At 52.2% G+C, this 25,221-nt stretch overlaps 1 protein-coding gene across 1 annotated transcript in view; it reads right to left on the reverse strand.

Annotated features, from left to right (window-relative positions):
- Positions 1–6,044: 6,044 nt before the first annotated feature.
- The window catches only part of MAP3K14 (mitogen-activated protein kinase kinase kinase 14), a 43,738-nt gene continuing 24,561 nt past the window's right edge, over positions 6,045–25,221 (reverse strand). The window contains exons 4-16 of the mRNA XM_027517302.1: positions 23,601–23,811; positions 22,886–23,497; positions 21,622–21,759; positions 15,214–15,343; positions 14,853–14,984; positions 14,288–14,392; positions 12,397–12,560; positions 11,751–11,901; positions 9,946–10,320; positions 9,676–9,782; positions 9,091–9,235; positions 8,018–8,118; positions 6,045–7,647 (exon numbers count right to left, since the gene is read on the reverse strand). Of these exons, the coding sequence (XP_027373103.1) occupies positions 7,483–7,647; positions 8,018–8,118; positions 9,091–9,235; positions 9,676–9,782; positions 9,946–10,320; positions 11,751–11,901; positions 12,397–12,560; positions 14,288–14,392; positions 14,853–14,984; positions 15,214–15,343; positions 21,622–21,759; positions 22,886–23,497; positions 23,601–23,811 (2,536 nt within the window). The 3' untranslated portion in view covers positions 6,045–7,482. The remainder of the gene's footprint in view (positions 7,648–8,017; positions 8,119–9,090; positions 9,236–9,675; positions 9,783–9,945; positions 10,321–11,750; positions 11,902–12,396; positions 12,561–14,287; positions 14,393–14,852; positions 14,985–15,213; positions 15,344–21,621; positions 21,760–22,885; positions 23,498–23,600; positions 23,812–25,221) is intronic.

The raw sequence follows: 25,221 nt of genomic DNA on the forward strand, positions 1-25,221 counted from the left end.
TAGAATTTTATATCCAGCAAAACTATCATTTCAGACATGGAAAAGTAAGAAAGTTTATTCCTTTTTTGGGGGAAGTTATTTGAGGATGTGCTAATGCAAAATAAAGGTGTAAAACAAGAGAGTCAGGGATGAAAGAGCATATCCAACCCAGGAGAGCAGCTGAATCCCAGATGTCAACTGTATAGAGGCCTACACATTGGTGCAATAGGATGAAGGCTCCTGGGCAATAGGTCTCTGAAATAAAGAAAACCTAACAGAATAGTTAACTAGATGTAGAGGTTGAAGAAAACAAAGACTATGATAAAAGCAAAGAGTATAAGTAAAAGGCCACTAAAAAAAAACCCGGAAAAACAAAAAGCTGTATGAGAAAGAAAAGGTAATTGTGGTACCTTTTATGGCTCTGCAGTGAACAGTTTTCATGTAGTCATGATAATCCTATTTATTAACTTTCAACATTTAGAATCAATATATAGGCAAAATTTGGAAAACATAATTATGGTTACGGGACAATGTGAATGCTATCCACCTTGATATTAAAAAATAAACATACAGGTTAGAGTCTTTGGGAGCTACAAGGCAGGAAGGAAAGTTGAAGGAAAAGGTAGGGTCACTAAAACATCTTACTATATGTGTGTCAAAAGATACTCTCTAAAGTTGATGAAAAAATAAATATATTAAATTTACAAAGGTCACTAAAACATCTTACTATATGTGTGTCAAAAGATACTCTCTAAAGTTGATGAAAAAATAAATAAATTTACAAAGGCATTAGCAGATCTAAAAATAATTGATATTGGGAAGATGGGGCAGGGTGGTTCCATTACAGTGGGTAGGTGGTCCAAGAAGAAGCCTGTGGGCTTGTGGAAAGATGAAATGGTAACCAGGCAGAAAAATAGTTCAAATGGAATAGTGGTGGTTGCTCTGAGGAGTGAGGCTGGGGATGTGGTATAGGGGATTCTTGCTTTTCAATCACTGAATAAGCTCTTCAGTACTGTTTAACCATATGCATGTATTTCTTGGATAAAGTTAAAAAGAAATGTGGAGCTCCAGGGGTACTTCCCTGGTGGTCCAGTGGCTAAGACTCTGCCCAGGGTTTGATCCCTGGTCAGGGAACTAGATCCCACATTGCCACAACTCAGAGTTGGCATGCTGCAACTAAAGATTCCACATGCCACGACAAAGATTGAAGGTCTTTGTGAAGATTGAAGGCCTGGTGTAGCCAAATAAATATATTTAAAAAATGCCGAGGCCAGCTATTGTCCAGGGATTGTGCTAAGGGCAGAGGACACAGTGATGAACATACACAATCTCTGCCCCTTGGAGCTTTCAAGCCTGTGGCTGTACCACAGGAGACCCTCCAATCTCTATTTCATACTCTCACTTGACCCTCCAATTTCTATTTCTTACTCCCACTTCTCCTGAGTTCTAGACTTAAACTGCAGTCACTGATTACACATTTTCCCCTCAGGAGGCCTCAACTTCACTTTGTTTAAAACCCTATGGATTCCTTGTCAAAGCCTGAGTTGAGTAGTTTGAATAGAATTCCCCTTTCCTATTGTCATGACTAGGTGAGCTAGGGGCTCACCTCTTCCTAAAGACCTCCCAGACTCTACCTCAAGGCACTAAGCTGAGGAGTCTTCCTCCAGTTGCTCCCTTCCTCTCTACCCCCAGGCCCCCCCACAGCAGACCTCTATCTAAGTGCACAGCTTCAGTTAGAGGTGGGTTGGGTGTGTGGTTTGCTTACTTTGAATCTCTGATCCTCTACACAGAGTCAGGCACAAGGTGGATTCTCAGCAAAAGCCTGTGCAAAGAATGGTTTCCTGGGATTTCGCTGGTGGTCCAGTGGTTAAGAATCTGCCTGTCAATGCAGGGGATATAAGTTCGATCCCTGGTCTGGGAAGATCCCATCTGCCATGGAGCAACAAAGCCCATGCGCCACAACTACTGAGCCCACGCTCTGGAGACCATGCTCTGCAACAAGAGAAGCCGCCACAAGGGGAAGCCCGTGCACCACCACTGGAGAGTAGCCCCTGCTTGCCACAGTTAGAGAAAGTCTCTGCATAGCAATGAAGACTCGGTGCAGCCAAAAATAAATACATAAACAAAATTATTTAAAAAAAGAGAATGGTTTCCTTATTCCTCTCACCCCACGAAACCCTTCAGATTATCTCCCATTTTGGGCCTCAAGTTCATACCTTGGTGTCCAGACTCTAGGATGGCCAACACAGTTCTGCATGTTTGACCCATCTTCCTTTCCAATCTCTCATCTCTTAATAAACTCCTCTCCCTGGTTTCTTCATTTATCCTATCATCCCAGTTAGAGACCTGGGTCACTTGCAACCTCCTCATGTCCCCAGCTCCTGACCTTCCCACCACTATTAATGACCCAGTGCACATCGTTTCTCCATCCCCACTGCCTCTCCCCTCTTCTGACACCAAAGTCAACACAAACCCAGGACTCATGATCCCCTCAACACTCAGTGCTTGAGTGCTTTGCATGCATTCAACCCTCAGGGCCACACACTGCACAGGTGGCCATGACTCTCCTCTCATATATGAGGAAGTTTGCTCAAGTCACACAGCTCTTAAGAATAGCACCATGACCTGAACACAAGTCAGATCGGCTCCAAACCCCATGGTGCTACCCACTGTGCTGGCTGAAATTTCTCTAGGCCTTTAGCTGATGTAATACAACATAGGCTACTGATCCACATTCACCCTGACCCCGGCTCCAACCCGGGCATTTCAATGACTGCAGAACAAGCCTGTTGCATCACACCTGCTCACATCCAGACTCTAGGGTGGCCTCAAAGATCCTGCATAGTCTGATCTCTGCCTTTTTTCATCTCCTGGTATCCAGTTCCCTGCCTTGCCCCAAGCTCAAGAGGCCCTGGAGCGTGGAGGGAACTTTTGTGCCTCAGTGCCTTTGCACATGCTGTTTCTGATACTCAGAAAGTCTCTCTCCTGATAAAAATCCTACTCATGCCTGACAGCCCAACTCAAATCTCCATTGTCATTATCTCTGTGACATACCTGGCTGTCTAACCCAAATTTTAATTTTTAGTTGACTCATTAGACTCAGGGCCTAGCACAGAGTAAGAGTAAGTGCTGACAAATAATAAACGCTAGAGAGAGTGTGAAGAAAAAAAAACCCCTCCTATGCTGTTTGTGGGAATGTAAATTGGTGCAGTCACCATTGAGACCAGTATGGAGATCCCTTTAAAAACTAAACAGAGTTACCACAAGATCTTACAATTCCACTGGAGAATGTCTGGAGAAAACTCTATTTTGAAATGATACCTGCACCCCAATGTTCATTACAGCATTCACAATAGTCAAGACATGGATGCAACCTAAATGTTCATCAACAGATGAATGGATAAAGATGGTGTGATACACACACACACACACACACACACACACACACACACAGGAATATTATTCAGTCATAAAAAAGAATGAAATAATACCATTCACAGTAACATGGATGAAGTGAGTGAGTGAAAATCTCTTAGTCGTGTCCGACTCTTCACGACTCCATGGACTATACAGTCCATGGAATTCTCCAGGCCAGAATACTGGACCACTCCAGTATTCTTAGTCGTTCCCTTCTCCAGGGAACATGGATGGACCTAGAGATTGTTATACTACTGAAGAAGCCAGACGGAGGAAGACAAATATGATATGACTTATATGTGGGAACTAAAAACAAACAAACAAATGAACTTATTTACAAAACAGAGACTCTCAGACACAGAAAACGCATAGTTACCAAAGGGGAAAGCAACTTCCCTGATGGCTCAGGTGGTAAAAAGCCTGCCTGCAATGCAAGAAACCTGAGTTTGATTCCTGGGTTGGGAAGATGCCCTGGAGAAGGAAATGGCAGCCCATTCCAGTATTCTGGCTTGGAGAATCCAATGGACAGAGGAACCTGGTAGGCTACAGTCCACGGGGTTGCAAAGAACTGAAAAGGACTGAGCAACTAACACTTTCAGTTTCAAGGGGGTGGGTGGGTAGGAATAACATGCACACTGCTATATATTAAAATAGATAACCAAGCAGCTGTAGAGCACAGGGAACTATACTCAATATTTTGCAATAACCTATAAAAGGATCTGAAAAAGAATATATATATATGTATATCTTACTGAATCATTGTGTTGTACACCTGAAATTAACACATTGTAAATCAACAATACTTCAATTAAAAATACAATAAAATACAGTTCTCTAAGATAAAAAAAAAAGAAAAAAGAGAAGGGGATGCAATAAACATTGCAGGAGTGATTTAAGATCTCTGCATCCGTTTGTTTGTTGAGGGGAAAGCTGTTCTCTGGTTGTTGATTTTTGGCACGTTTTGAAGGCTGGCCCAAGTCGTCCTGGGAGAGAAAGTTCTGAGAAGAAAGCCGCCAATCCGGGGGTGGGGGAAATCTGGGCCCCCTTGTTAGACACCTGGGAGATCCAGGGCCCTGAAGGGAAACCATCTTTGTTCAAGGGCACAGAGAGAAGTGCAAAGCACGACGAAGAGGATCAGTAAATATCTGTTGAAGCACACTGCTTTTCTCTGCAAAAGCCTCAAGCACCAACCACGGAAACACTTGATTTGATTTGGAGCGGGGGTGTTTCCTCTGCAGTTTGGGGTAATTCATATATCGCTTCCTGGGCACGGGGCCTCTACTCTGTGTGTCCAGAACGCCCTTATCCCTCAGTGTGCACGTGTATCTGTACACACACACACACACACACACACACACACACACACACACACACACAGAGTCGTGCGCCGTGCAGGGCCAACGCTGGGCGTGGTGGCCAGGGTAGCACCGCCCATCATCCGCGGGGACCGCGGGGGTCTGGCTGGGGGTCGACCTTCCTCTCCGGCGCCCGCCCGCCTCGGCCGATCCCCGCCCCCCGAGCCCCTACCTCACTTTCATTTTTCCCGCCCGGCCCCGCCCCTGCCCAGCCGCGCGCCCGCCCGCTCCCACCTGTCACCCCCATGCTGACCGAGACTCTGGACTCTGTACGGGAGGCGGGGAGCGGGCTGGTGGCTGCTGCCCCTCCGCCTCCAGTGCGCTCTTTGGTGGCAGGCTGTGGGGGGCGGGAGAGATGCGGGGAGTGCGGTGGGGTGGGGTGGGGGGCGCCGGTGCCTGTGATGTCGCGGCCTCTGTGACGCTACCCCCCGGCGTGTGGCTGGGCTTGGCAGTTGGTGGAGGAGTCTTCCAGAGAAGGGGGCTCCTCCTTGCCCCGCAGCCGGAGCTCCTCCTTGAGAGACATCCAGGAGGCGCTGCTCTCTGCTGCCGGCCCAGATGGGTAGACGATGGAGACTGGTAAGCCTGAGGTCTGCTGGGCTGAGCTTTGATCTGCCCTGCGCATACTGGCAGAAGGCCACTGCACCTTCTGCGTGCCCAGGATCCTCCAAGAACCTGCTGAGCTTGCCACCTTTGCCCCAAAGTGTACACATGTATCTGTGCATCCGAACTTGGACATAGATTCCTGTTGTAGAGCCAGGTTAGACGAGGCACCCTGTGTGCCAACGACGTCCATCCTCAGGTTCTGTCCCAGCGCGAGGGAATGTACTTTGGGAAAGTCATCTCTGAGCATGTGCAGACACCCAGGTGGCCGGAAAGGCTGGCAGTTCAGGCCCATTCCCAGTCCAGTTCCCTGGGAGCCAGGCCTCAGGGACAGAGGAGTGACTGGGACAGTCTTGGTTCTGGGCATGCAGTTTGCCTCCACTACCCCTGCTTGGTCAGTACCCAGCCCTTGGCACCCTGCTCCTTCTCCCCTCAGTCTGGCACCGTTCGGCCAGGGACTTCCCAGCTGTCACCACGTGGGGCATCTTGTCTAACTGGTCTGAATGGATAGCCCAGAGGTAGGACTGGAAGTGTCACTGGGAGGAGTGGTGGGAAAGGGCTGAAAACAGTCTTTGTCCAGGGTGGGGCAAGACTGGATAAGATCCCATCAAGAAGCCAGAGGGAAGCAGCTGGTAGGATGTGAGGTTCAGGCACAGGCAGGCGGGAGTGGAGACAACCACAGCCCAAACACACTTGTCATTATCTCAAACTTTATTGCTTGCAAAGTTTTCTACCATGTCAACTCTGCAGTGCAAAGGCTGCAGTTCTTCACATCCTGGGGCCGGGAGTCTCTCCTTGCGGAGGAGTAATGGCTAAATTGTGGATAGCTGGGCAAAGGTCACCTGGCAAAACGTGGGGATGAGCTTCTCCCCAGGTGGGATCTCAGGGATACCCCCTTACCCCACAGCAATTCACAGTTGATTAATGCTACATGAGTCCTGATCAGCTGCCCCCCAAAAGAAGAGGCTGGCCTCGGGGGGCACATCTTAAGGAAATCTGGAGGACGTTTGAGGGGTCACATGCATGAAGAAGGGTCAAGAGCTCAGTCCCTTCCCCCCATCTCCTGGCTTGCTTGTGCCCATGCAGAACCGCTGGCCTGCCCTCCTGGAGGGCAGCCATGAAAGTGCTTTGAGGTCATCAGAGTGCAAAGTGCAGCAGGCGGTGCCCTGGAGACCAGGGCTGGCAGGGTGAGTGAGTGTCCCGGGAGGCTTGTGTGAGGGTGTGGAGGGCCGGGGCCTGGGTAACAGGAGCGCCTGCGTCGGGTGCTTTCTGCGGAGTCGATCGTGCTCTGTCCTCAGAGCGTTCCTGTCAGGTAGGTCTCATGTCACCCTCCACTTCCACAGCTGAGCGAGCTGAGTGCCAGCTGGGCAGGGGCAGTGCTGGGCCTGCGGCTGGGCTCAGGGCCTGCTGCTCTGGGGCAGACTGGTGGCTGGTGGCAAAGGGGCACGTGCTTGGGGGCTGAGAACCGTGTCACTTGAATGCCTTCTCTGGTTCTTCTGAAGCTGACCTCAGCTCAGGGCCTGAGTTGTGGCACCCTGAGAAGTGGCATTCTCTCCCAGGGAGACCCCCATGTCAGGCGTCTCTCCCTCCCTGGCCTGAAAAGCTCCTAGTGCTAGAACAGGGGTTGATGGCCAGGCAAAGCTGGACAAGGGGGTTAGAGGGGCCCCTCCATGAACGCGAGGGGAGGCACACCTGCCGCCCCAGTCCTGGCCTGGGCCTGGTTCGGGGGTCGTTAGACGCTCACACCTGCCTGGAAACTGAGGGACAGCTCACCCACCTCTCCTGACCTGGGCCGGAAGCCGCTCTCCCCTGACTGCCAGCAGGTGGTCACTGATCCTAACTGGGTCAGGCCAGCTTGTCGGGACCGAGGCAGAGAAGACCCTCTTTGTTCCTCGTGGGAAGAGGCCTCCTTTCTTCCTCCTCCTCTCCGGTGGGCTCAGGCAGGACCCGGGTGGAAGATCCTGGGAGGTGTCCTGCTGGCGCCACCTTACTGCTGCCAGCCCCTGGTCCCACCACTGAGCCACGGGCTGGCAGAGCTCCGGGAGCAGGCAGAGCCTGTGTCTCAGAGCAGCACTGAGCACCGAGAAGGAAGGCCACTTCTGGCCGACTGGAGCCAGTGGTGGAAGGCTGCTTAGGGCCTGTTCTCCAGCTGGCCGTGCTTGACCCTCCAGCTCCAAGCGAAGCTGCCGTCTGGGGCCAGGGTGCACTGCAGGTCGATGCCTGAGTCCGGCACCTCCATGTCGTAGCGCACGGGCTGCCCGTCCTTGGTCACCAAGCTGAAGGCTGCAGCTGGGATCTGGGGGCAGAGCAAACCAGGGGGCCTGAGAGCGGCTGGGGTGCTGAAGGGTCCCAGCAGAGCAGAGCTGATGGCTTCCTGCTGCACTGGGAGACACTTCCCTACAACGCAGCGGGCAGCCTTGGAGTATTACCTGCCTTTCATTCTGGAAGACTTGAAGAATCTCACCCAGCCCAAGTGGGTGGGGATCCTGAGGACCCCTCAGTCACCACTGCCAGTCTTGCCCTGGGACCCTGGGGGGCGGACATTACAGGGCCAACTATTCCCTCTGGTGCCATTTCTACTTATTCAAAAGCTTCCTTCCCGGAGGACTGAGCTGGGCACACTGGATTCTGAGAGTCTGCCCCTCAGCAGGTACCTGCCCCCTCACCTGGCTGCTGATGCCTGTTGCGATGTCTCCCACCTTGACCCGGTGGAACTCCCGGATGTGCAGGTGTTCGCCATTGAGAGACTGTATTTGGACTTTCACACCTAGAAGTCAGGCAAGGTGACCATAAGGAGAGTGGCTGCAAGCTCCCTAAGGTGCCCTAGGGAGGGGGAAGCAGGGTGGCTGAAGAAGCTGCAGAGATGGCTTTAGGATGGAAGGGCTGTAATGTTATACCCCTGCGAGCTCTTCATGGCCATGTTCTGTCAGTACCGGAAATCTGGCCTGCACAATGCAAAGGGCTAAGCTTGGCTCCTGTGTGGAAGCAGTATTCCAACTTACACACAAAAAGCAGAAAGGAACTGGAAACAAAGATTCTTAAATTGGTTTGTGGGCAACTTAGATGGTAATGTTCCCTGAGGTGGGACAGCCTCTGGCCAGGCATGGGGCTTGATGCCATGAGTCACACTGGCCCTGGAAAGGCCAGGGAACTGTGTGCTAATTAAACCCTTGTGCTATTAAAATCACAGAATGACCTCTGCAACCACACTTGGAAACAAAGAAGTTCCACATGTGCTGTCTTTCTTGCCCTCTGACTTCAAATCCCAGAGGAGGATCTCAGGAAACCTATTGCTAAGCTCTTTCTTCTTCTATTTTTTGGCCACACCCCACGGCACGTGAGATCCCAGTTTCCTGCCCAGGGATTGAACCTGCACCCCCTGCATGGAAGGCAGTCTTAACCTCTGGACCACTGGGCAAGTACCTCTTGCTGCGTTCTTGATTAAAATGCTCATGGGCTCCTGTTCTTCCCTTTCCCTTCAGAAATTCAGGCTTTTACTCCAAGCCAGGAGAGACTGCTCTCCACCCGCAGCGAGGCTTCTGGGACTCCATCAGCTGCCCATGAGGGGCCATGGTCCTTCACTGCTCGGTAAGGACAGGCTCCGAGTTTAGTTTACTCTAAACTGACTCAGTGGCCAGGCACCTCAAATTCTGGGTGCCAGGTAGCTTCCTCCTCTCCCTTCCCCACTGTGCCCGCCCCTCAGACTCCCCAGTCCCAGGCAGAGGTCAGGGGACTGTACCGTTGAAATAGCTTGGTGTGTCAGTGGGCCGCCCCCGGGCCAGCACCATGTTCCAGCTGGAGCTGCGGGCCTCTGCCTGGCTGCTCCACGAATGCACGCCGGAACTCAGTGTGTCCCGCGAGCTCTGAGAAGCCTTGGACGGGTTCTGAAACGAGAGTGGGCACAGACTCAGGTCCCTGGGCTCAGGGAACCTTCTCTGGCCTTGGTCTGCTTTGGTGAGGGAGTGCTCCTGGCTTGGGCTGGAGCGTGGCTCTACTGGTCACTGCTGGGACTCAGCACGGGGCTGAATTCTTGAGGGGCCCCAGGGCTGGAGGAAGGTGACGATTATTCTCTATGGGGACTAAAGCCCAGCCTTTCCCCTCACTATCTTAGTCGCCAAACCAGTCCTGCATTCCCAGGTGTGCTGGAGATGGACTGTTTCATTCTGAGAAACCAGGACCCCCCAGCCCCAACGAGGACCCCTCCCATAAGAAAGGGGCGACCCTATCACCTGCCCTTTACCCTCTGCCTGCACTGAACACCTCCACGGGGTGGACACAAAGCCACCAGCCCTGTGCCCGGGCTCCTGGTCTGTGGCCCACTCACCTTCTCACTGTCATCTGACAGGGAGAGGCTGTCGACGCTGAGGCACGAGAGGATCTGCTCCTGCTCCTCCAGGGAGAACGGCTGGGACAGGCTGTTCAGAAATAACTCTGCAGAGAGAAGCAGAAGATGGCTGTGAACCGGAGGGGTCTGGGTTCGCTGCACAGATCGCTGAGCCCAGGGCGGGGGCTGGCTATGGAGAGGATGAAGCCAAGGCCTTGGGGCAGCGCCCAGGCCTGTGTCCAAGGCCCTGGAGGCCGCAGCTGCCCATACCTATCTCCAGCTGCTGTAGCTCCTGTTCAGGAAAGGTTGCCTTTCGCTCGGGTGAGGTGGGGTTCCTGGCGGGGGCAGGATCCAGGGAGGACAGGGGCAGTGGGTCCCATGTCCCAGACTCCTCCTTGCCCCAGTGCAGGCTGGGAGACTTGCTCTGCTCTGGGGGGTCTGGAGGTGGAGGAGGCTGGAGCTTAGGGGCCCCGCCTGCTGCGTCCTTAGCTGGCTGCAGCCCTGGGGCCCCTGGTGAGAGCTCCCCTGGCGGGGCATGCAGGGTCCGCTGACGGTGGCCTTGGCTTGGTGGTGGGTGGTCTTGGAGTGGCAGTGGATGTCTTGGTTCTTTGTACTCTCCTCTCCAGGGACTCCTCAGACCTCCCACTACAAAACAGAGAGCACACGCGGTGAGGAGGGAACAGGCCAGGCCGGTGGCCTTTTCTGAGCAGAGGAATGGCAGAAGTGGGCAGGGAGGGTGGTCCCTCGCCCAGCCAGGACACGATTTCAGAGGGCGCTGCGTGGTCTTCACAGGAGGCTTCTTCCTTAAGGGGGGTCCTCTCATGAAAATAGAACAGTATTTCTTTTATTCTATTTTCCTTCCAGGTAACAGTTGCAAATTTAAAAATTATAGAATTGGCTCCAGAGAAGGGCTTTGTTAATATTAATTGTAATGTTAATATTACAAAGGGAAGATTTAAAAATAGCTCTGGGGTAATGCCCACTCATAGCTTCCAGGAGAATGGGCCTCGCTGACCCTCTGTATCTTACCCTTCCCTTCTTGACAGTCAGTGCTTCCTGAGGGGGCACTATTTCTCGGGAGTGGGGAGGAAGTTCAGCCATTTTAAATGGGGGGGCCATTTAACTACCATCTACGTTTGGGGTGCGGGCCAGGCAAGGCCTCTCTCCTGTTTTACTCAATCCCTATTCGTTCTCCTCACCACTGCCTTTCAAGCCCTGCCACTTCCCTCCCTCGCACCCCGCTGATGTTCTATCTTCAGTAGACATCAAAAGTGCAATATGTCACTTTAGGTTTCACTGAATTCTTGCTAAGTGTGTGTTGTTTTTATTTATCGATTTTTAATTTACACAACGGCACTGTATTCTAGGCCTTGCTCTGTGGGTCCCTGCTTCACCAGGCACTACAGTTTTAAGATCCAGCCAGGCTGCCCTGTGAACACTGAGGCGCTTGTACTGCTGTGGGTGCTGCGTGGAGCATCCCGCACCCCACCCGACCCCATCCCACTCCCACCACTGGCCTCTTCGTGTTCCCAAGGAGGGACACCCAACTGCGCCCATCTCCCCTCTCACAAATGACACTGCAGTGTACACCCCCAGGTGCGTCCCTCATGGATCTGGGCAGAGTTTCTTTGGCAGTGTGCCCTGGAGTAGGGTGCAGGGTCCCAGGTCTGCAGACATCTGTCTGAGTGCTGCCGGGTGCCCTCCAGCAGAGCCTATGGGCCACTGTCCCATATCCCCACCTATAGTTGGCACCGCCAGCTTTCTGACTTTCTCCCACACAAATGGCTAGAAAGTGATACCTGGCTTTATTTCACACTCTCTGATACTAATGAGTTCAAGCCCCCTTTCTATGTTGTGAGTTCTTTCCCCCATCTCCTGAGCATGGCCTCTGCATCAAGGTACAGTACTAAGCACTTGGGCTCACATGACCTCAGTCTTCCTAACAGGCCTGAGGTTGGTGTCATGCCCATGCTCTAGATGGGGAAGCCAAGGCTCTGAGATGTTGAGTATCTTGTTCTTGACCACCACACGACCCCACCGCCTCTCACTCCCTGCAGCCAGCGCGGGGCTCTTACCGTGCTGCAGTGCCAGGCTGACCTTCCCCCCCAGCTCCACTGCAGATGCTCGGTGGACCGGCTCTTTCCTGAGCCCCTCCTGGATGGCCTGGGCCGTGAGCGGGGCACAGGAGGGCGGGATCTCCCTCACAGGTGGAGGCTCACTGGCAATCTGGGAGTCAAAAGGCAACATATGAGACTCGCCTCCCCATCACTTCCTGCCCCTCACTTCCTTTTCTTGCTCCTCCCCACTCTCCCCTGTCCTGCTGTGCTGGGGTCAGTCAAAAGGACTAGAATGGCCTGGTCTAGAGTGAGGGCTGGGACTTTTCCAAGAAGAAGGGAAAAGGGGGTTAGGTAGGGCAGAACAGAGCAGGAGGCGAGGCGCCCATAACCCCCAGGCACCCACAACCCTCAGGAGGACAGGCGGGGGTGGCCTGGGGTGTGGACACAAGAGAGCCCTGAACCATGAACTCAAGAAGACCCTTCACCCAGGATCTGCCCTCGGACCCTAAATTTGGGTAGCCAAGTATTTAAGTCAGGATCCCACATTTCTGCTGAGGCCCTTGCTTGCTCCTGCCGCCACTAAAGAGCGGCCAACACGGGAGGCGCCACCAAGCCCGCAGCCTGGGCCCGTGGCCTGCTGGCCGTCCCAGGGGCTCTCACGGACCTTGAGGCAGAGCGGTCCTCGGAAGTACTGGGTCCAGGGGTGGCAGCCGTTGAGCATGTGCAGCATCATACAACAGCTGCTCCAGACGTCCACCTTGGCATCGCAGGGCTTGCCCATCACCACCTCTGGCGCCATGTGGGTCTCTGTCCCGGGGATGTAGTCCCCTGCAGAGGTGAGGTGAGGCAGAAAAGGCAACTGTGAGCTCTGATGGGCGGAAGCCTCGGCTATGACCACCCCAATCAGTTCCTGATATACCTTGACTCTGTCTCAAAGTACTGTAAGTAGAGATAAAGCCTCCAGGTCCAACTTGCTGGGGATAAGCCAAGGTGGGGATTGTGCTGGGGACGGGAACAAAGAATATATCATCTAAAACAAGGGCTCTGGACGTCTGTAGTGGTCCAGTGGTTGAGAGTCTGCCTACCAGTGCAGGGGACACAGTTTGATCCCCAGTCCAGGAAGATTCCATAGACCATGGAGCAACTAAGCCTGTGCACCACAATTATAGAAGCCTGCACTTCGGCGCCTGTGCTCCACAAGAGATGTCACCACAATGGGAAGCCCAGCCCGCGCACAGCTAAGAAGAGTGGCTCCTGCTCATTGCAAATGGAGAAAGTCTATGCAGTGACGAAGACCCAGCACAGCCAAAAAATAAACAAACAAGTTAATTAATTAAAAAACCCACTGGCTCTGCCCTTTGGATCAAACTCTCAAAATGCCTTCTAAAAGGGGGGAGGGATTAATAGTATGATGTTCCTGAAATTTTAGTAACTTAAAAAAAAAAGGAAAAAAAACATATGCATAAAAGACTAGAAAGACTGATGCCAGATGTGAAGAGTATTATTTTTCTGGTGGTTTGTGTTTCTTATTTTTGTTTAGCTCTACTTTCTGTGAAAGGTATTAGAAAAGATATAAATGTATATATTATATAATAATATATATTATATTAATATATTATATAGTTATATATTGTATAATAATAATATTATACTGTTAATATATGATATTTATATATAATATAATATATATAAGATATAAAAGATATTTTATAATATAATAACACTATAGTTATTTCAAAGTGGAAAACAGGTATCTGTGTTCAAATTACATCTTCAGAATTATCAAGAGTCCTTTGACAACAAAGAATCACTTCTAAAAGATTGCTTTTCCTTTGGTCAAAATGAAATAATTTTATGCTAACGCTATAAATAAAAAAGCAGGGCACAAAAAGTGTGTTATGATGACCTTAACTATATACAGAAAAGTATCAAAAAAATTATGAATAAGGAAAGACCTGGAGGGAATTATCTAAAATATTCATGATTATCTCTCTGGGCAAGAGGAATGGTAAGAACTTTTACTCCCCTTCCAAACCACTTAACACTGTAGTTATCCAATATTTTACTGCAGACACAGATTAATAATCAGAAAAATATAAGTTAAAAACAGGCATTTCTCCAGCTAGAAAGCATAGGCCCTTTGGTCAGCCATCTCATTCTGCTTTGCAAAACCGTGCTCTCAGAGGCGAGGGAGGGCTGAGCTCACAGGCTTGGAGCACAGCTCCCCGGGAAAGGCTGGCCAAGGGGCCTGGAGCCCCGGGGGTTTGGGGACAGCAGACCTTGGACCTTGGGTGTGGCACCCAGCCTCTTTTGTTCCCTCCTCTGTGTAACAAGAACATCAGAAGCAAGCACCTGACATGCATGATTGCATTTAAGCTTAACAACAAAAGCCTCATAACCTAGGGTGGTTGTGGGGCTTAAGAATCTTCATGGACATAAAGTGCTCACCTCTCTGACTGCCATTAAGGAAGGTACAGGAAGAGGCGCAGGGCTAACGCTTCGTGAAGGCTGCCCAGCTGTTATCTTTGGGGGAAGGGGTAGGGGGCAGGGCATACCTGTGAGCAAAGACTTCCCCAGGCCGTTGGGCTGAAGGCACACAGCGTGGCCAAAGTCGCAGAGGGCTGCGCGGCTCCCATCGCTGGACAGGAGCACGTTGTCGGCTGCCAGGCCACCCCGGGGAAGAAGAGGAACAGGTGAGTCACCGAGGGCCCCGGCCCAATATGAACCTCCGGCGGGGCAGTTTTCTGGCTGACCCTACGTGGCAGCTGCAGCTTCTGATTAGTTTCATTAGTCATGGAGGGAGGGGGGAGGCGGGTATCAGTTCAGGCTGGAGGCAGGCAGCAGGCAGGCTCTCAGAGGGTAGGGGGATATGGCCACTCAGCCTTGCTGCCCTTCCCTCCCATGGTCACCAGTAAGTAGGAGCTTGATTAGTGTTTTCTGTGGGCATCACCCACTGGAAATCACAGTGCCAGGCTGAGGGCTGGGAGAACACATTCTCCTCTCCTGCTGGCTCAGCCCACCCACCTTGACGGAGGTACAGAAGATCTGGGAGGAAGCAGGCATGATGGGGTGAGGAAAGAGCCCAATAGGGACCAGGGCCATGCGTGCCCTGAGCCTTACCTTTCACATCTCCATGTAGAATCCTGCGGGTATGGAGGTATTCCAGCCCTTCCAGCGCCTGGCCCAGGTAGTAAAGGGCCCGGTCCTCTGGCAGACAGCCTTTCTGCTTTATGAGCTGGCCTAGCGAACCACCTAGGAGATCAATGGCTGGTCTTTACATGGAGCTTTTCCAGGCCTCCAAATCAGCCAAGGGCAAGAGACTTCAAACGGCAGGTGGTAGAAAGCAGGCCTTTCTTGCTGATGTCATGAGGTCAAGAGTTTAAAAATGGATTGACTGGGGACCAAGATTAACCTGGGCAAGACTTGGAGAAACCCTTGGCTCTGACTTTGGAGGTAGAAAGAGTGGCCCCTGGCTCCTTACCTTCCAGCAGTTCCATGAAGATGTTGACCCAAGGCCCTTCCTTCACAGCTCCATACAAAGGGACGATTCTGGGGGAGGTCAGTCCCGCACATGCCATCAACTCCTCTGCCCGAAATACTTCAACTCGCACCTGGAAGGGCCCAGCGGTGGGTGGGAGTCAAGTTGAAGGTCCAGGGCTGGTTCCCTGGGTTCCTATCTGGACCCTTGGAGCTCCCTACATGGAGACCATGGATGGGCCCGGTGATGATTCCGAGGCCAGGCAGGGCCCTGAAGGGCCTGCTGGACACTTAGAAACTAAAGCGTGAACCCTGGGGCGCTCAGGGTCAATGCCTAGTACTTGACTAAAGTTCTACAGTGCTGATGTTTATGGAAACAGTCATACAAAAACGACAATCCTTATCCAGGCCCCTGGCATGCTGCTCACCCTCAGATCTGCTGAACACAGAACTTTCTTTCCCCCAGCTCAAATGTCTGGACAGTTTCTAGGTTATGGGACCTTTTGTTTATCAACATCCACGTCTTAAAATGTTTCTGTACCCAGAGCTGGTAGAGCCAAGATTCTGGCTCTGTCAGTGCCTCTGGATCCTCAGCATCCTTCTAAGCACTTATTATTTGCTGATAATTGTTTGCCTTTCCCCCTGAGGCTAAAATGTCCATGTAGATGCGACAGTGCTTGTTTATTCTGTTTGCAGCTGTTTCCCCAGGATCTGGGCATAGGAGAGGATTCTCCTACGGGGAGGGGCTTGGCCCAGGCCCTGTCTGCAATGGACTGGCAGGCTGGGGACCACCCACTCCTCTGCAGGGACCAGCGTGACATGGAGGGAAGAAATAGGCCTTAGATACAAGCATCCTGGGCTGAGACCCTGGCTCGGCCGTTTCCAAAGGTGGATCACTTCCTCTAAGCTATGTGTCTCCATATGTGAATAGTGGGGGCAGTGGCCTCTGCTCCTGTGTAGGGTAGGAGTTTGGAGGGGTGATAACCAGCACTAGGCCTCAGTGGGTGCTCAGGTATGGCAGCTCCTGCCTTCTCCCTCCAGCTCAAATGAGAGCCGCTCAATAAATGCTTCAGTTCAGTTCAGTTCAGTTGCTCAGTCGTGTCCGACTCTTTGCGACCCCATGAATCACAGCATGCCAGGCCTCCCTGTCCCTCACCAACTCCTGGAGTTCACTCAAACTCATGTCCATCGAGTCAGTGATGCCATCCAGCCATCTCATCCTCTGTTGTCCCCTTTTCCTCCTGCCCCCAATCCCTCCCAGCATCAGAGTCTTTTCCAATGAGTCAACTCTTCGCATGAGGTGGCCAAAGTACTGGAGTTTCAGCTTTAGCATCATTCCTTCCAAAGAACACCCAGGGCTGATCTCCTTTAGAATGGATTGGTTGGATCTCCTTGCAGTCCAAGGGACTCTCAAGAAGTCTTCACCACAGCTCAAAAGCATCAATTCTTGGGCGCTCAGCCTTCTTCACAGTCCAACTCTCACATCCATACATGACCACTGGAAAAACCATAGGCTTGACTAGATGGACCTTTGTTGGCAAAGGCACTGGAAAAACCATAGGCTTGACTAGACGGACCTTTGTTGGCAAAGTAATGTCTCTGCTTTTGAATATGCTATCTAGGTTGGTCATAATTTTCCTTCCAAGGAGTAAGCGTCTTTTAATTTCATGGCTGCAGTCACCATCTGCAGTGATTTTGGAGCCCAAAAAATAAATGCTTATACTTCCTATAATAGAGACTTGTTTTTCCTTTCGGCTGCAGTTGGCTTGCCTGTTAGCCCCGAGAAGTGCCACCAGGGGGCGCGAGTGCTAACAACACTAGCCAGGAAGCAGTCGGTCAGGGTCTGGCAGTCTTCGGAGACCTGCTGACTCGTGCGGCTTTTGGACTTTTGCCTATCAGTGGAAAAATCTCTCTTCTGATTACTTGCAGAATATCTGGTTGATCATCTTGCACGAACTTTGACTCTCTGTCAGTGTTTCCAGCTCTGAACCTGAATTGGGACTAATTTGTCGGCAGGACTTGTATTAGCAAATGTCTCTCACCCTGTTGTTCCCAAACTGTGAGGTGAAGCGCGCACCACAGAGAACTCACAAGGGGAGCAGTGATGGTGACATCTGGGGACGCCACCTAGACTACTAGCTTAAGATACTTCGGTTTCAATAGCTGCACTGCATTCTTTTGAGGATGTATCTTTAGGAAGGTGGGTTTTTGGAGGCTGCTGTGACAAAAAGGTTCTTTAGGGGGATAGTGTGGAGCAGGATGTGAAGGGGATGGTGTCCAGTGATTTCAAAGGTGGAGAAGTGCGTGCCCAACAGGATACACATTCCATTAGTAATTATGGTTGTTTAAGAAGGAAATTTATCTTTCAATTTATGTGTGTTGTTATGCAAATAGTTACTAGATTGTTAGGATAAAGACTTATTACTTGACCCAATTATTTAACAGATGAAACTTGCTTTAGGGGCACCTTGAAAAAATGACATGAAGGGCTGTGAACCAAGGAAGTCTGGAAGCTTAGGCTTTAATTCTGAAGAAATCCGTAAGTCTTTCAGAGCACCCCAGTGATATTAAAACCCTTCCCAACCACTCTGATCAAAGGGAGTTGGAAGGGACACTTCAAAACACAAGGTGTGTTAGAAGTCTGGGCCAGCCCCAGGGAGAGCAGGCTGATAGGATGCTCTCAAGGGAGAAAGGTTGCCCTTCTAATCCAGGCCAGCTGCCCATCTGGCCACCTTTTCTCTCTGGACTTCAGTGTCCTCATCTGTACAGTGAGGGCTGGACTCTGATGAGGGTGTTAATGAGAACTAATATTTAATGCCCACTTAACAGATTCCAGGGACTATGCTCAGAACTTTATTCATTGTTTGCATCTTACAATAGCTTCGGAGGTGATATCATCTCATTTTATAGACAAAGAAGCTGAAGATCAGACCGGTGACCTGTTCAAGGTCACGGGATAAGAAGGGGCAGAGCTGGGGTCTTGGGGGGGTAAGCCTCACTGCAGAGCTGCCAGCTCCCTACCTTGCTGAAGGCCGTTCTAGGGGTATTAGCTTTTACATCCTGGACATTTTTTTTTTACTGAAGTTCAAGACCATGCATGCCCAGGTGGAAGCATGGTCAGCAGTCACCTAACTGCCAAATCCACAGGCCATTTCCCTCTGCTTAACTGCCCACACGCTTTATACCAGGGGTCTCTCTTTCCTTCTTGGAACACTCCCTCTTATTTTCTTTAGTATTCATATTCATTTCATCAGTAAATATAAGGGAATAAAAGCAATTCTATAAGTTCTTTTAAAGATCCCAGGAACAATAATATGTGAGAGGCATACAGTCTTGTCCTTTACTTCCTCATCATCATGGAGACAGTCTCCTCTTGGTCCTTGTCCTGATTTCCTCAACACTCGTCCTGGCTGACTTTACCCACGTGCTCGGCTGATGGCTGCTTCTACCATCCTTCCACCATGTGAGTGTCCACCCCCATTACAATCCGAGCTCCTTCAGGTCAGGCGTGTGGGCCCCACACCTCTGTCCCCAGCCCGGGCCTAGCATCCGGCACAGAGCAGGGGCTTGGTAACAACAGCTGGCTGGACTTGGCCAAAGCCACTCTAATCCAGATCAGGGCAGAGCAACAAGAGGCTCCTAGAGCTCCACGCTCCAGCCAGATGTGCTCAAACGAACAGTTCTTAACCCTCTGTGGGCCACAGAGCCCTGTGAAAATCTGGTAAATAAAAAGTGTGTGTGGGCCCACCCGCGCCACTTGTGGGATACAGTTCCAGGAGGTCATGGGTCTTATGAATGAACCGACTAGGATTAGAGCTTCTACACTGACTGTTAAAAGGCACTAGACAGGTGTATATGACCAGTGAGGAAATCTGTCCATGATCCACTGCTGCATGGAAAAACATGGTACAGAACACATGAGCGCAGCCTCATTTTAATAAAAGTCATAACTACATGTTTATATCCGCATATCAAAGGGTGGTTACCTCAGAAGAGGACTGGGGGACAGAGAGACTTTTGGTTTTTGGGGTACCATTCTTTTATAATGAGTTTCTATTAATTTGAAAGTAAAAGTAAGATAAAAAAAAATCTTAAAAAAACCCCCAAAACTCGACATTAAAGCCTGGGTGTGCAACCAATTAGCATCTGACCTGGGGCCAGCGGGGTGCTGACATCATCATGTGATGCTCCACATCCTGGATCCTCCCTGGGGAGCATCAGAGGGTATGCAGACTTGCTCTGACCCTGTGTGCACTTTGACCTCTGATCCTTGGCCCTCACCCTCCACCCCTACCCTCCTGGCAGAGATCTGTTTCTCAGATCTTCCAGATGAAAATGCTAAAGGAAACCTTCCTTACTCCCCTCCCCTGGAGAGAAAGGAGGGGTGGTGTGCCTGACCAAAGGCAGCTGTGTGGGCCACCCAAAGCCAACCCTGCTGAGGTCCTGGATTGGGGGGAGGCAGAGGTCCGAGGGGCCGGCTTTGGGGGGCTTGAGCAGCAGGTCTGGGCCTGGCAAGTCCGTGCGCTGTGCTTGGAGCTTGTCTGGCTGCCCTGGGGAGGTGAGGAGTGGAGTCCCTGTCCTCTTCTACTATATTAGGGTTGTTTACCTTGTTGCCTGGGACTCTGAGAACCTCAGCAGCGCAACAGCTGAGAAGCCTGGTGACTAAGCTCCCCAGCACAGGCGTTCATCTCCAGGATACTTCACACTCTCTTGCCCTCCTCCCACCCGCCTCTCAGGAGGGACAGCTGAGCCTTCTCTGGTGGCCTGGGGAGGGGACTGCAGCTGAGGCGGTCAGGCACGTGGCCCTGGCATCCCAGCGGGAGATGATGACCCATGCTGGCAAGAACTAAGCACGTGCTTCGGTCAGTGGTGGGGTGGGCAGGGGTGGAGCCGGCTTATTTGACACAGTGTGTCTGAAGTTTGGGGTAATACCTAAGGATAGTCCCCTCTCTCAACCCATTGCCCCGAGGCCCAGACTCTCCAGCTGTAACACCTTGTCATGCACCAGCCATGGAAGCCAGCCCTGTTCACATCGCAATCCCCTCACCCCTTAAAGTCGCAGGCACCCAAGACAGTGGTGCCAGCAGTGTCCACTCTGCATGGGGCCTGAGCAGGCTGTACCTGCCTGTTCTGGCTATTTGGTCCCCTTCCTTTGGGGAATCAGAGTGTGCTGAAAAAAAGCCATCTGAAAACAAGGTCCATCTTTGAATTAGCTTATTTCACGCTGCCCATGGGCCAAGGAAATGGCCCATAGAAATGTTTCTGATTTCCACCTTAGGAAGTCTTTGGGGCTAGCCCTTATTCTTAGCTGAATTTAAGGTCAAGGGCAAGGTGGTTTCCAATTAAGGTGAGGGGAAGAGTCGGGGTAGAAGAAAGGATATCTGAAGGAGAGGAGGGCTGACACCCTCCAAGGTTTGCTGGGCCTGGACAGTGTGATTTGACAGAACGAGGCCTCGGGTCCAGGCCCGGTTGTGGGGCTGTGGGCAAGGTGCAGACCCTCTCTGGTCTCCAGTTCTAACATCACGGAGATGAGGGAGTAGGAGATGTGACTCAGGCCCCTGCCTCTAATTAGAATCCTAGAAGCTCGAGTCTTCCTCCCCTGCCCCTTCCTGAGGAGAGGGTCAAAGCCAAACTCTGTAGTTGGATAAACTTGCGTGCTTAGTCACTTCAGTCGTGTCCGACTCTCTGCGACCCTGTTGTCCATGGGGTTCTCCAGGCAAGAATATTGGAGTGGGTTGCCATTTCCTTCTCCAGTGATAAAGTATGAAGTGAGTGAAGTGAAGTCGCTCAGTCATGTCTGACTCTTTGCAACCCCATGGACTGCAGCCTACCAGGCTCCTCTGTCCATGGGATTCTCCAGGCAAGAGTTCAGGGGTGGGTTGCCATTTACCTGGGGCTCTCACTAAGTCTCATTGCCTCATATTGTCCATCTCCCAGGACTGATTACATCCAGTCAACAGGAGGCAGAGTCAGATCTGGCTCCCAAAGGGCTCCTGTCAAGGGGCTTCTCTTAGGGAGGCTCCTGTTAGGGGGAGACTGTGCTCTTGCTATTACCTTGCTATCCGCTGTGAAGTTTAAGAGTTTCAGCTCAGTATGAATTTTGTGACAATCCAATGATCTTCCCGGTTTTGACTTGCCCAAGGGGCCTGGCATCAGGAGGGGCCCAGGCTGCACACACAGCCTCACGCTCCCTCTCACATAGACACACACACCAAGTGCGGCTCACAGGCGGGGACATGTGACCAGGACTGTCTCCCCTTCCAGTGCCAGCTGACCCAGGGTAGCCAGGATAGCCAGGCTCCATTAAAGAGAGTCAGACCCATGGTCACCCTGTGACTAACCCTGAAAGAAGGCAAAGAGAAGGCGATGGGCCTCGGGCCGCTGCCCTCCTCAGCTTCGGAGCCCAGCATACCTTTTTGACGGCACACTGGAAGCCGGTCTGCTTGTCCTCCATCCTGTGGACCTCTCCAAAGGAGCCTCTGCCCAGGCAGGGCTGGCGCGTGGCCCAGTGGACCTCCTCTCGGTACTCATAATCCACCGGCTTGAGTTTCTGGAGTTGGCAGGAGAGAGAGGCCGGTTTCAGTGGCCAGGGCAGTGGAGGGATGAAGGTTACAGTGAGGAAGGCTTGCCAGCTGGTGGCCCGTGCCAGGCTGCTGGGCTGAGCTGAGCCCTCGCAACAGAAGACACCAACTGGTCTCAGGCAGGGCTTGGGGTCAGCAGAGGGTGGGGTGGGGTGTGGGGGGACAGGACTACCAGAGAGGGGGTGATAGGAATCAGGCGAAGGCAAAGGAGAGCTTCATGGTCTGCCTGAGGCAATCTGATCCTTGCAATGAAAAAACCTCCTCCCCAGATTTGTGGTTGTGGGACAGAAATGAAATTGTCAACGACCTTGACCGTGAAAAAACATGACTTCAGCTAAAAGGTAAAAGAAAGGGAAGGACAATGAAGAGGGGCAGAGGACAAGGGATAATGTCAGAGATGGATGGGATTAACAGCCAGAAATCTAAGTTTGGGAAAATCATGTAATGTTACAAAGTTATCCAATAAACTAGAGAGGGAGAAACAAAGCTATGACAAACCTAGATAGCATGTTAAAAAGCAGAGACATCACTTTGCCGACAAAGGCCTATATAGTCAAAGCTATGGTTTTTCTAGTAGTCACGTACGGATGTGAGAGCTGGACCATAAAGAAGGCAGAGAGCCGAAGAATTGATACTTTCAAACTGTGGTGTTGGAGAAGACTTTTGTGAGTCTTCTGGACAAGAAAGAGATCAAACCAGTCAATACCAGGAAATCAACCCTGAATATTCATTGGAAGGACTGATGCTGAAGCTCCAATACTTTGGCCACCTGATGCAAAGAACTGACTCATTAGAAAAGACCCTGATGCTGGGAAAGATTGAGGGCAGGAGGAGAAGGGGACGACAGAGGGTGAGATGGTTGGATGGCATCATTGACTCAATGAACATGAGTTTGAGCAAACTCTGGGAGATGGTGAAGTACAGGGAAGCCTGGTGTGCTGCAGTCATGGGGTCACAAAGAGTCAGACACGACTTAGCGACTGAACAACAAGAGGAGGAAGGTGAAGGAAAGGGGGAAGAGAAGATGGGCGGCCCTGGAGGCGGAGGTGGAGGGGGTGGTGATGGCATGTGTCCATGTGTTTGGGGACTACTTGCCTCGATGAGTAGGACCCCCTCGCTGTCCTCAGTTTCGGGGCTGGGCGCCTGGGGCCTGGAGCCCCCCACTGACCAGGTCTTGGCCAGGCTGGCCAGGCTGTGGGCCTGGCCGGAGCTCACGCTGCCTTGCAAGGCATGTACCAGGTACTCCTCCACGGACAGCTTGTCCCTTGAGCCACGAGACGGGAAGCTGGGCTTCAGGTGAGGGCTGGGCAGGGGCTTCTGGCTATCTGCACAGGCCAGTCTGCCCAGGTGAGGGCCAGGCAGGGGCTGCTGGTCGTCTACACAGTTTGTCAGTTTGCCAAGGAAGAAGGACTCTAGCGGGTGAGGCTTCCAGGGCTGGAGAGGGTGGAATGGGAAGGGGTGAGGCAGCCTGCTGTAGGGGAAGGGCTGGGGCAGGGGGCTGGCGTCCTGTGGGTGGTGGACTTTCCACACGTGGTTCAGACACTGCAGGGGGCTGATCAGTTTGTGGAGTTCTGGTCGAGGCAGCGTTGGCCGCAGGCCCTCCCCAAGCTTCTTAAACCAGAGCTGACCAAGGCCCGGCTCCTTCAGAGGCTTGGTGAACTGCGGGGCATTTCTAACATATGGGGGACCCAGTGGAGGCTCATCTTCCTGCAGGGGAAACACAGCATTAGGACACGGAGCTGCGGTCATGGTGCAGTTCTTCTGCAAGCCCTGAGCCGGGCACGGGGACTGGGGTCGGGGGAGGCCTCACCTGCACTGGGACCGTGCAGCTCTCCTGCTCGGGGGTCCTGGGGAGGGGTTTGGCCAAGGCCACCCCCGCCTGAGCCGGGGACTTGGAGCTCTTCTTCTTGCGTTTCTTCCGGGCTTTGCTGCGGCGCTTCCCCTTCCAGCACACACGGGCCATTTTGCCCTCAGTCGAGTGGGCCACATTGTTGGGGATCTGATCAAGACTCTCGGACTGGCTGTCAGATAGACACAGACACGCCGTCTGGGTGTGAGGAGGTGCAGGTAACTGCGATGGACTCACAGAGACCCGAGGTCACATCCCAGCTTAGTCAGGACTTGCGGGAACACGGGACAGTTCCTGAGCCCCAAGGATGGTCCGGGCCCTCACTGGTAAAGAGGAGGTAGTCTTTTCTGCCAGGTGGGGCGGAGATGGGGTTTAAATGAAACAGCTCATTTAAAAAGGCTACCTGGGGGGATTCCCTGGTGGCTGAGTGGTGTAAAGTCCACCTGCTGGTGCGGGAGACGTGGGTTTGATCCCTGGTCCGGGAGGATCCCACATGCTATAGTGCAACTATAGAGCAACTACAGAGCCTGCCCTCTGGAGCCCGGGAACCACAGCTACTGAGCTCTCAGGCCACAACTACTGAAGCCCTAGCGCCCTAGAGCCCGTGCTCCACACCAGGAGAAGCTGCTGCAATGAGAAGCCTGTGCATTGCAACTAGAGAGCAGCCCCCTGCTTGCTGCAACTAGAGAAAAGGCCGTGTAGCATTGAGGACTCGGCACAGCCAAAAATAAATAAATAATTACTAAAAAAACCAAAAAGGCTACCTCGGTGCCTGGTCCCAAGGCAAGCCTCTGATAAACAGTGGTTATTACTAAGGTGAGAGGCTGCACATTGCTCTTTTGATGTGGATGGAGAGAGACTAGGGGGACTGCCCATGGAGAGGGCCCAGAAGGGGGCATGTGGCTCAGAAGGCCACACCCCATGGCAGGCATTCTCAGCTCTGAGTTGGTTTCTGTGGCCTCTGGAGCAAGAACAGTTGATGTTGGTCACCTCCACCCCAACCAGCCCTGGGCCCACCGGGCTCCCCTAGGAATGTGAGGAGCGGCATAAACAGACACCTTGCCCGGGCTGGTGCCCGGGTACGAGGGGAACCCGCCCTGCTCTGACAGCTGGAGGCTGAGCATCACCATGGCTCTAACTCGGCTCTCGCCCCTCTGGATATCAAGGTCCCGGGGGCCCTTCTGAAAGGGCTGCTGCCAAACAGCTGTGGAGCCAACCACGGCCTCAGCTGCTCTCCCATGGCCTCGTCTCCTGCCCCCACGAAGGAGGCCAACTCACCCCAGTTCTGGGGATTGCTAGGGGCCTGCGGTTTCTCAGGCAGTGGAAAGAAGTGAGTCCATCAGAAACCTCCAACCCTGGGTCAAAAGGCATCGGGCTGGCATAAGGAATCTGACCAAACAGGGAGCATTTCTTGGTTCAAAGCCAGGTGCCCTCCTAGAACCTTTTCATCACTAGTGGTTCCCGAACTCCAGTGATAAAGGAAGTCTGCCTGGGGAGAGAGGAGGACCTATGTCCAGGTTCAACCTCCAGTTGCCAAGAACCAGTCTTTGGGGCTGGGGAGCCTCACTCAGCCTCCTTTCCA

The sequence above is a fragment of the Bos indicus x Bos taurus genome, chromosome 19 (assembly GCF_003369695.1).
Source record: "Bos indicus x Bos taurus breed Angus x Brahman F1 hybrid chromosome 19, Bos_hybrid_MaternalHap_v2.0, whole genome shotgun sequence".
NCBI classification, from domain to species: domain Eukaryota; kingdom Metazoa; phylum Chordata; class Mammalia; order Artiodactyla; family Bovidae; genus Bos; species Bos indicus x Bos taurus.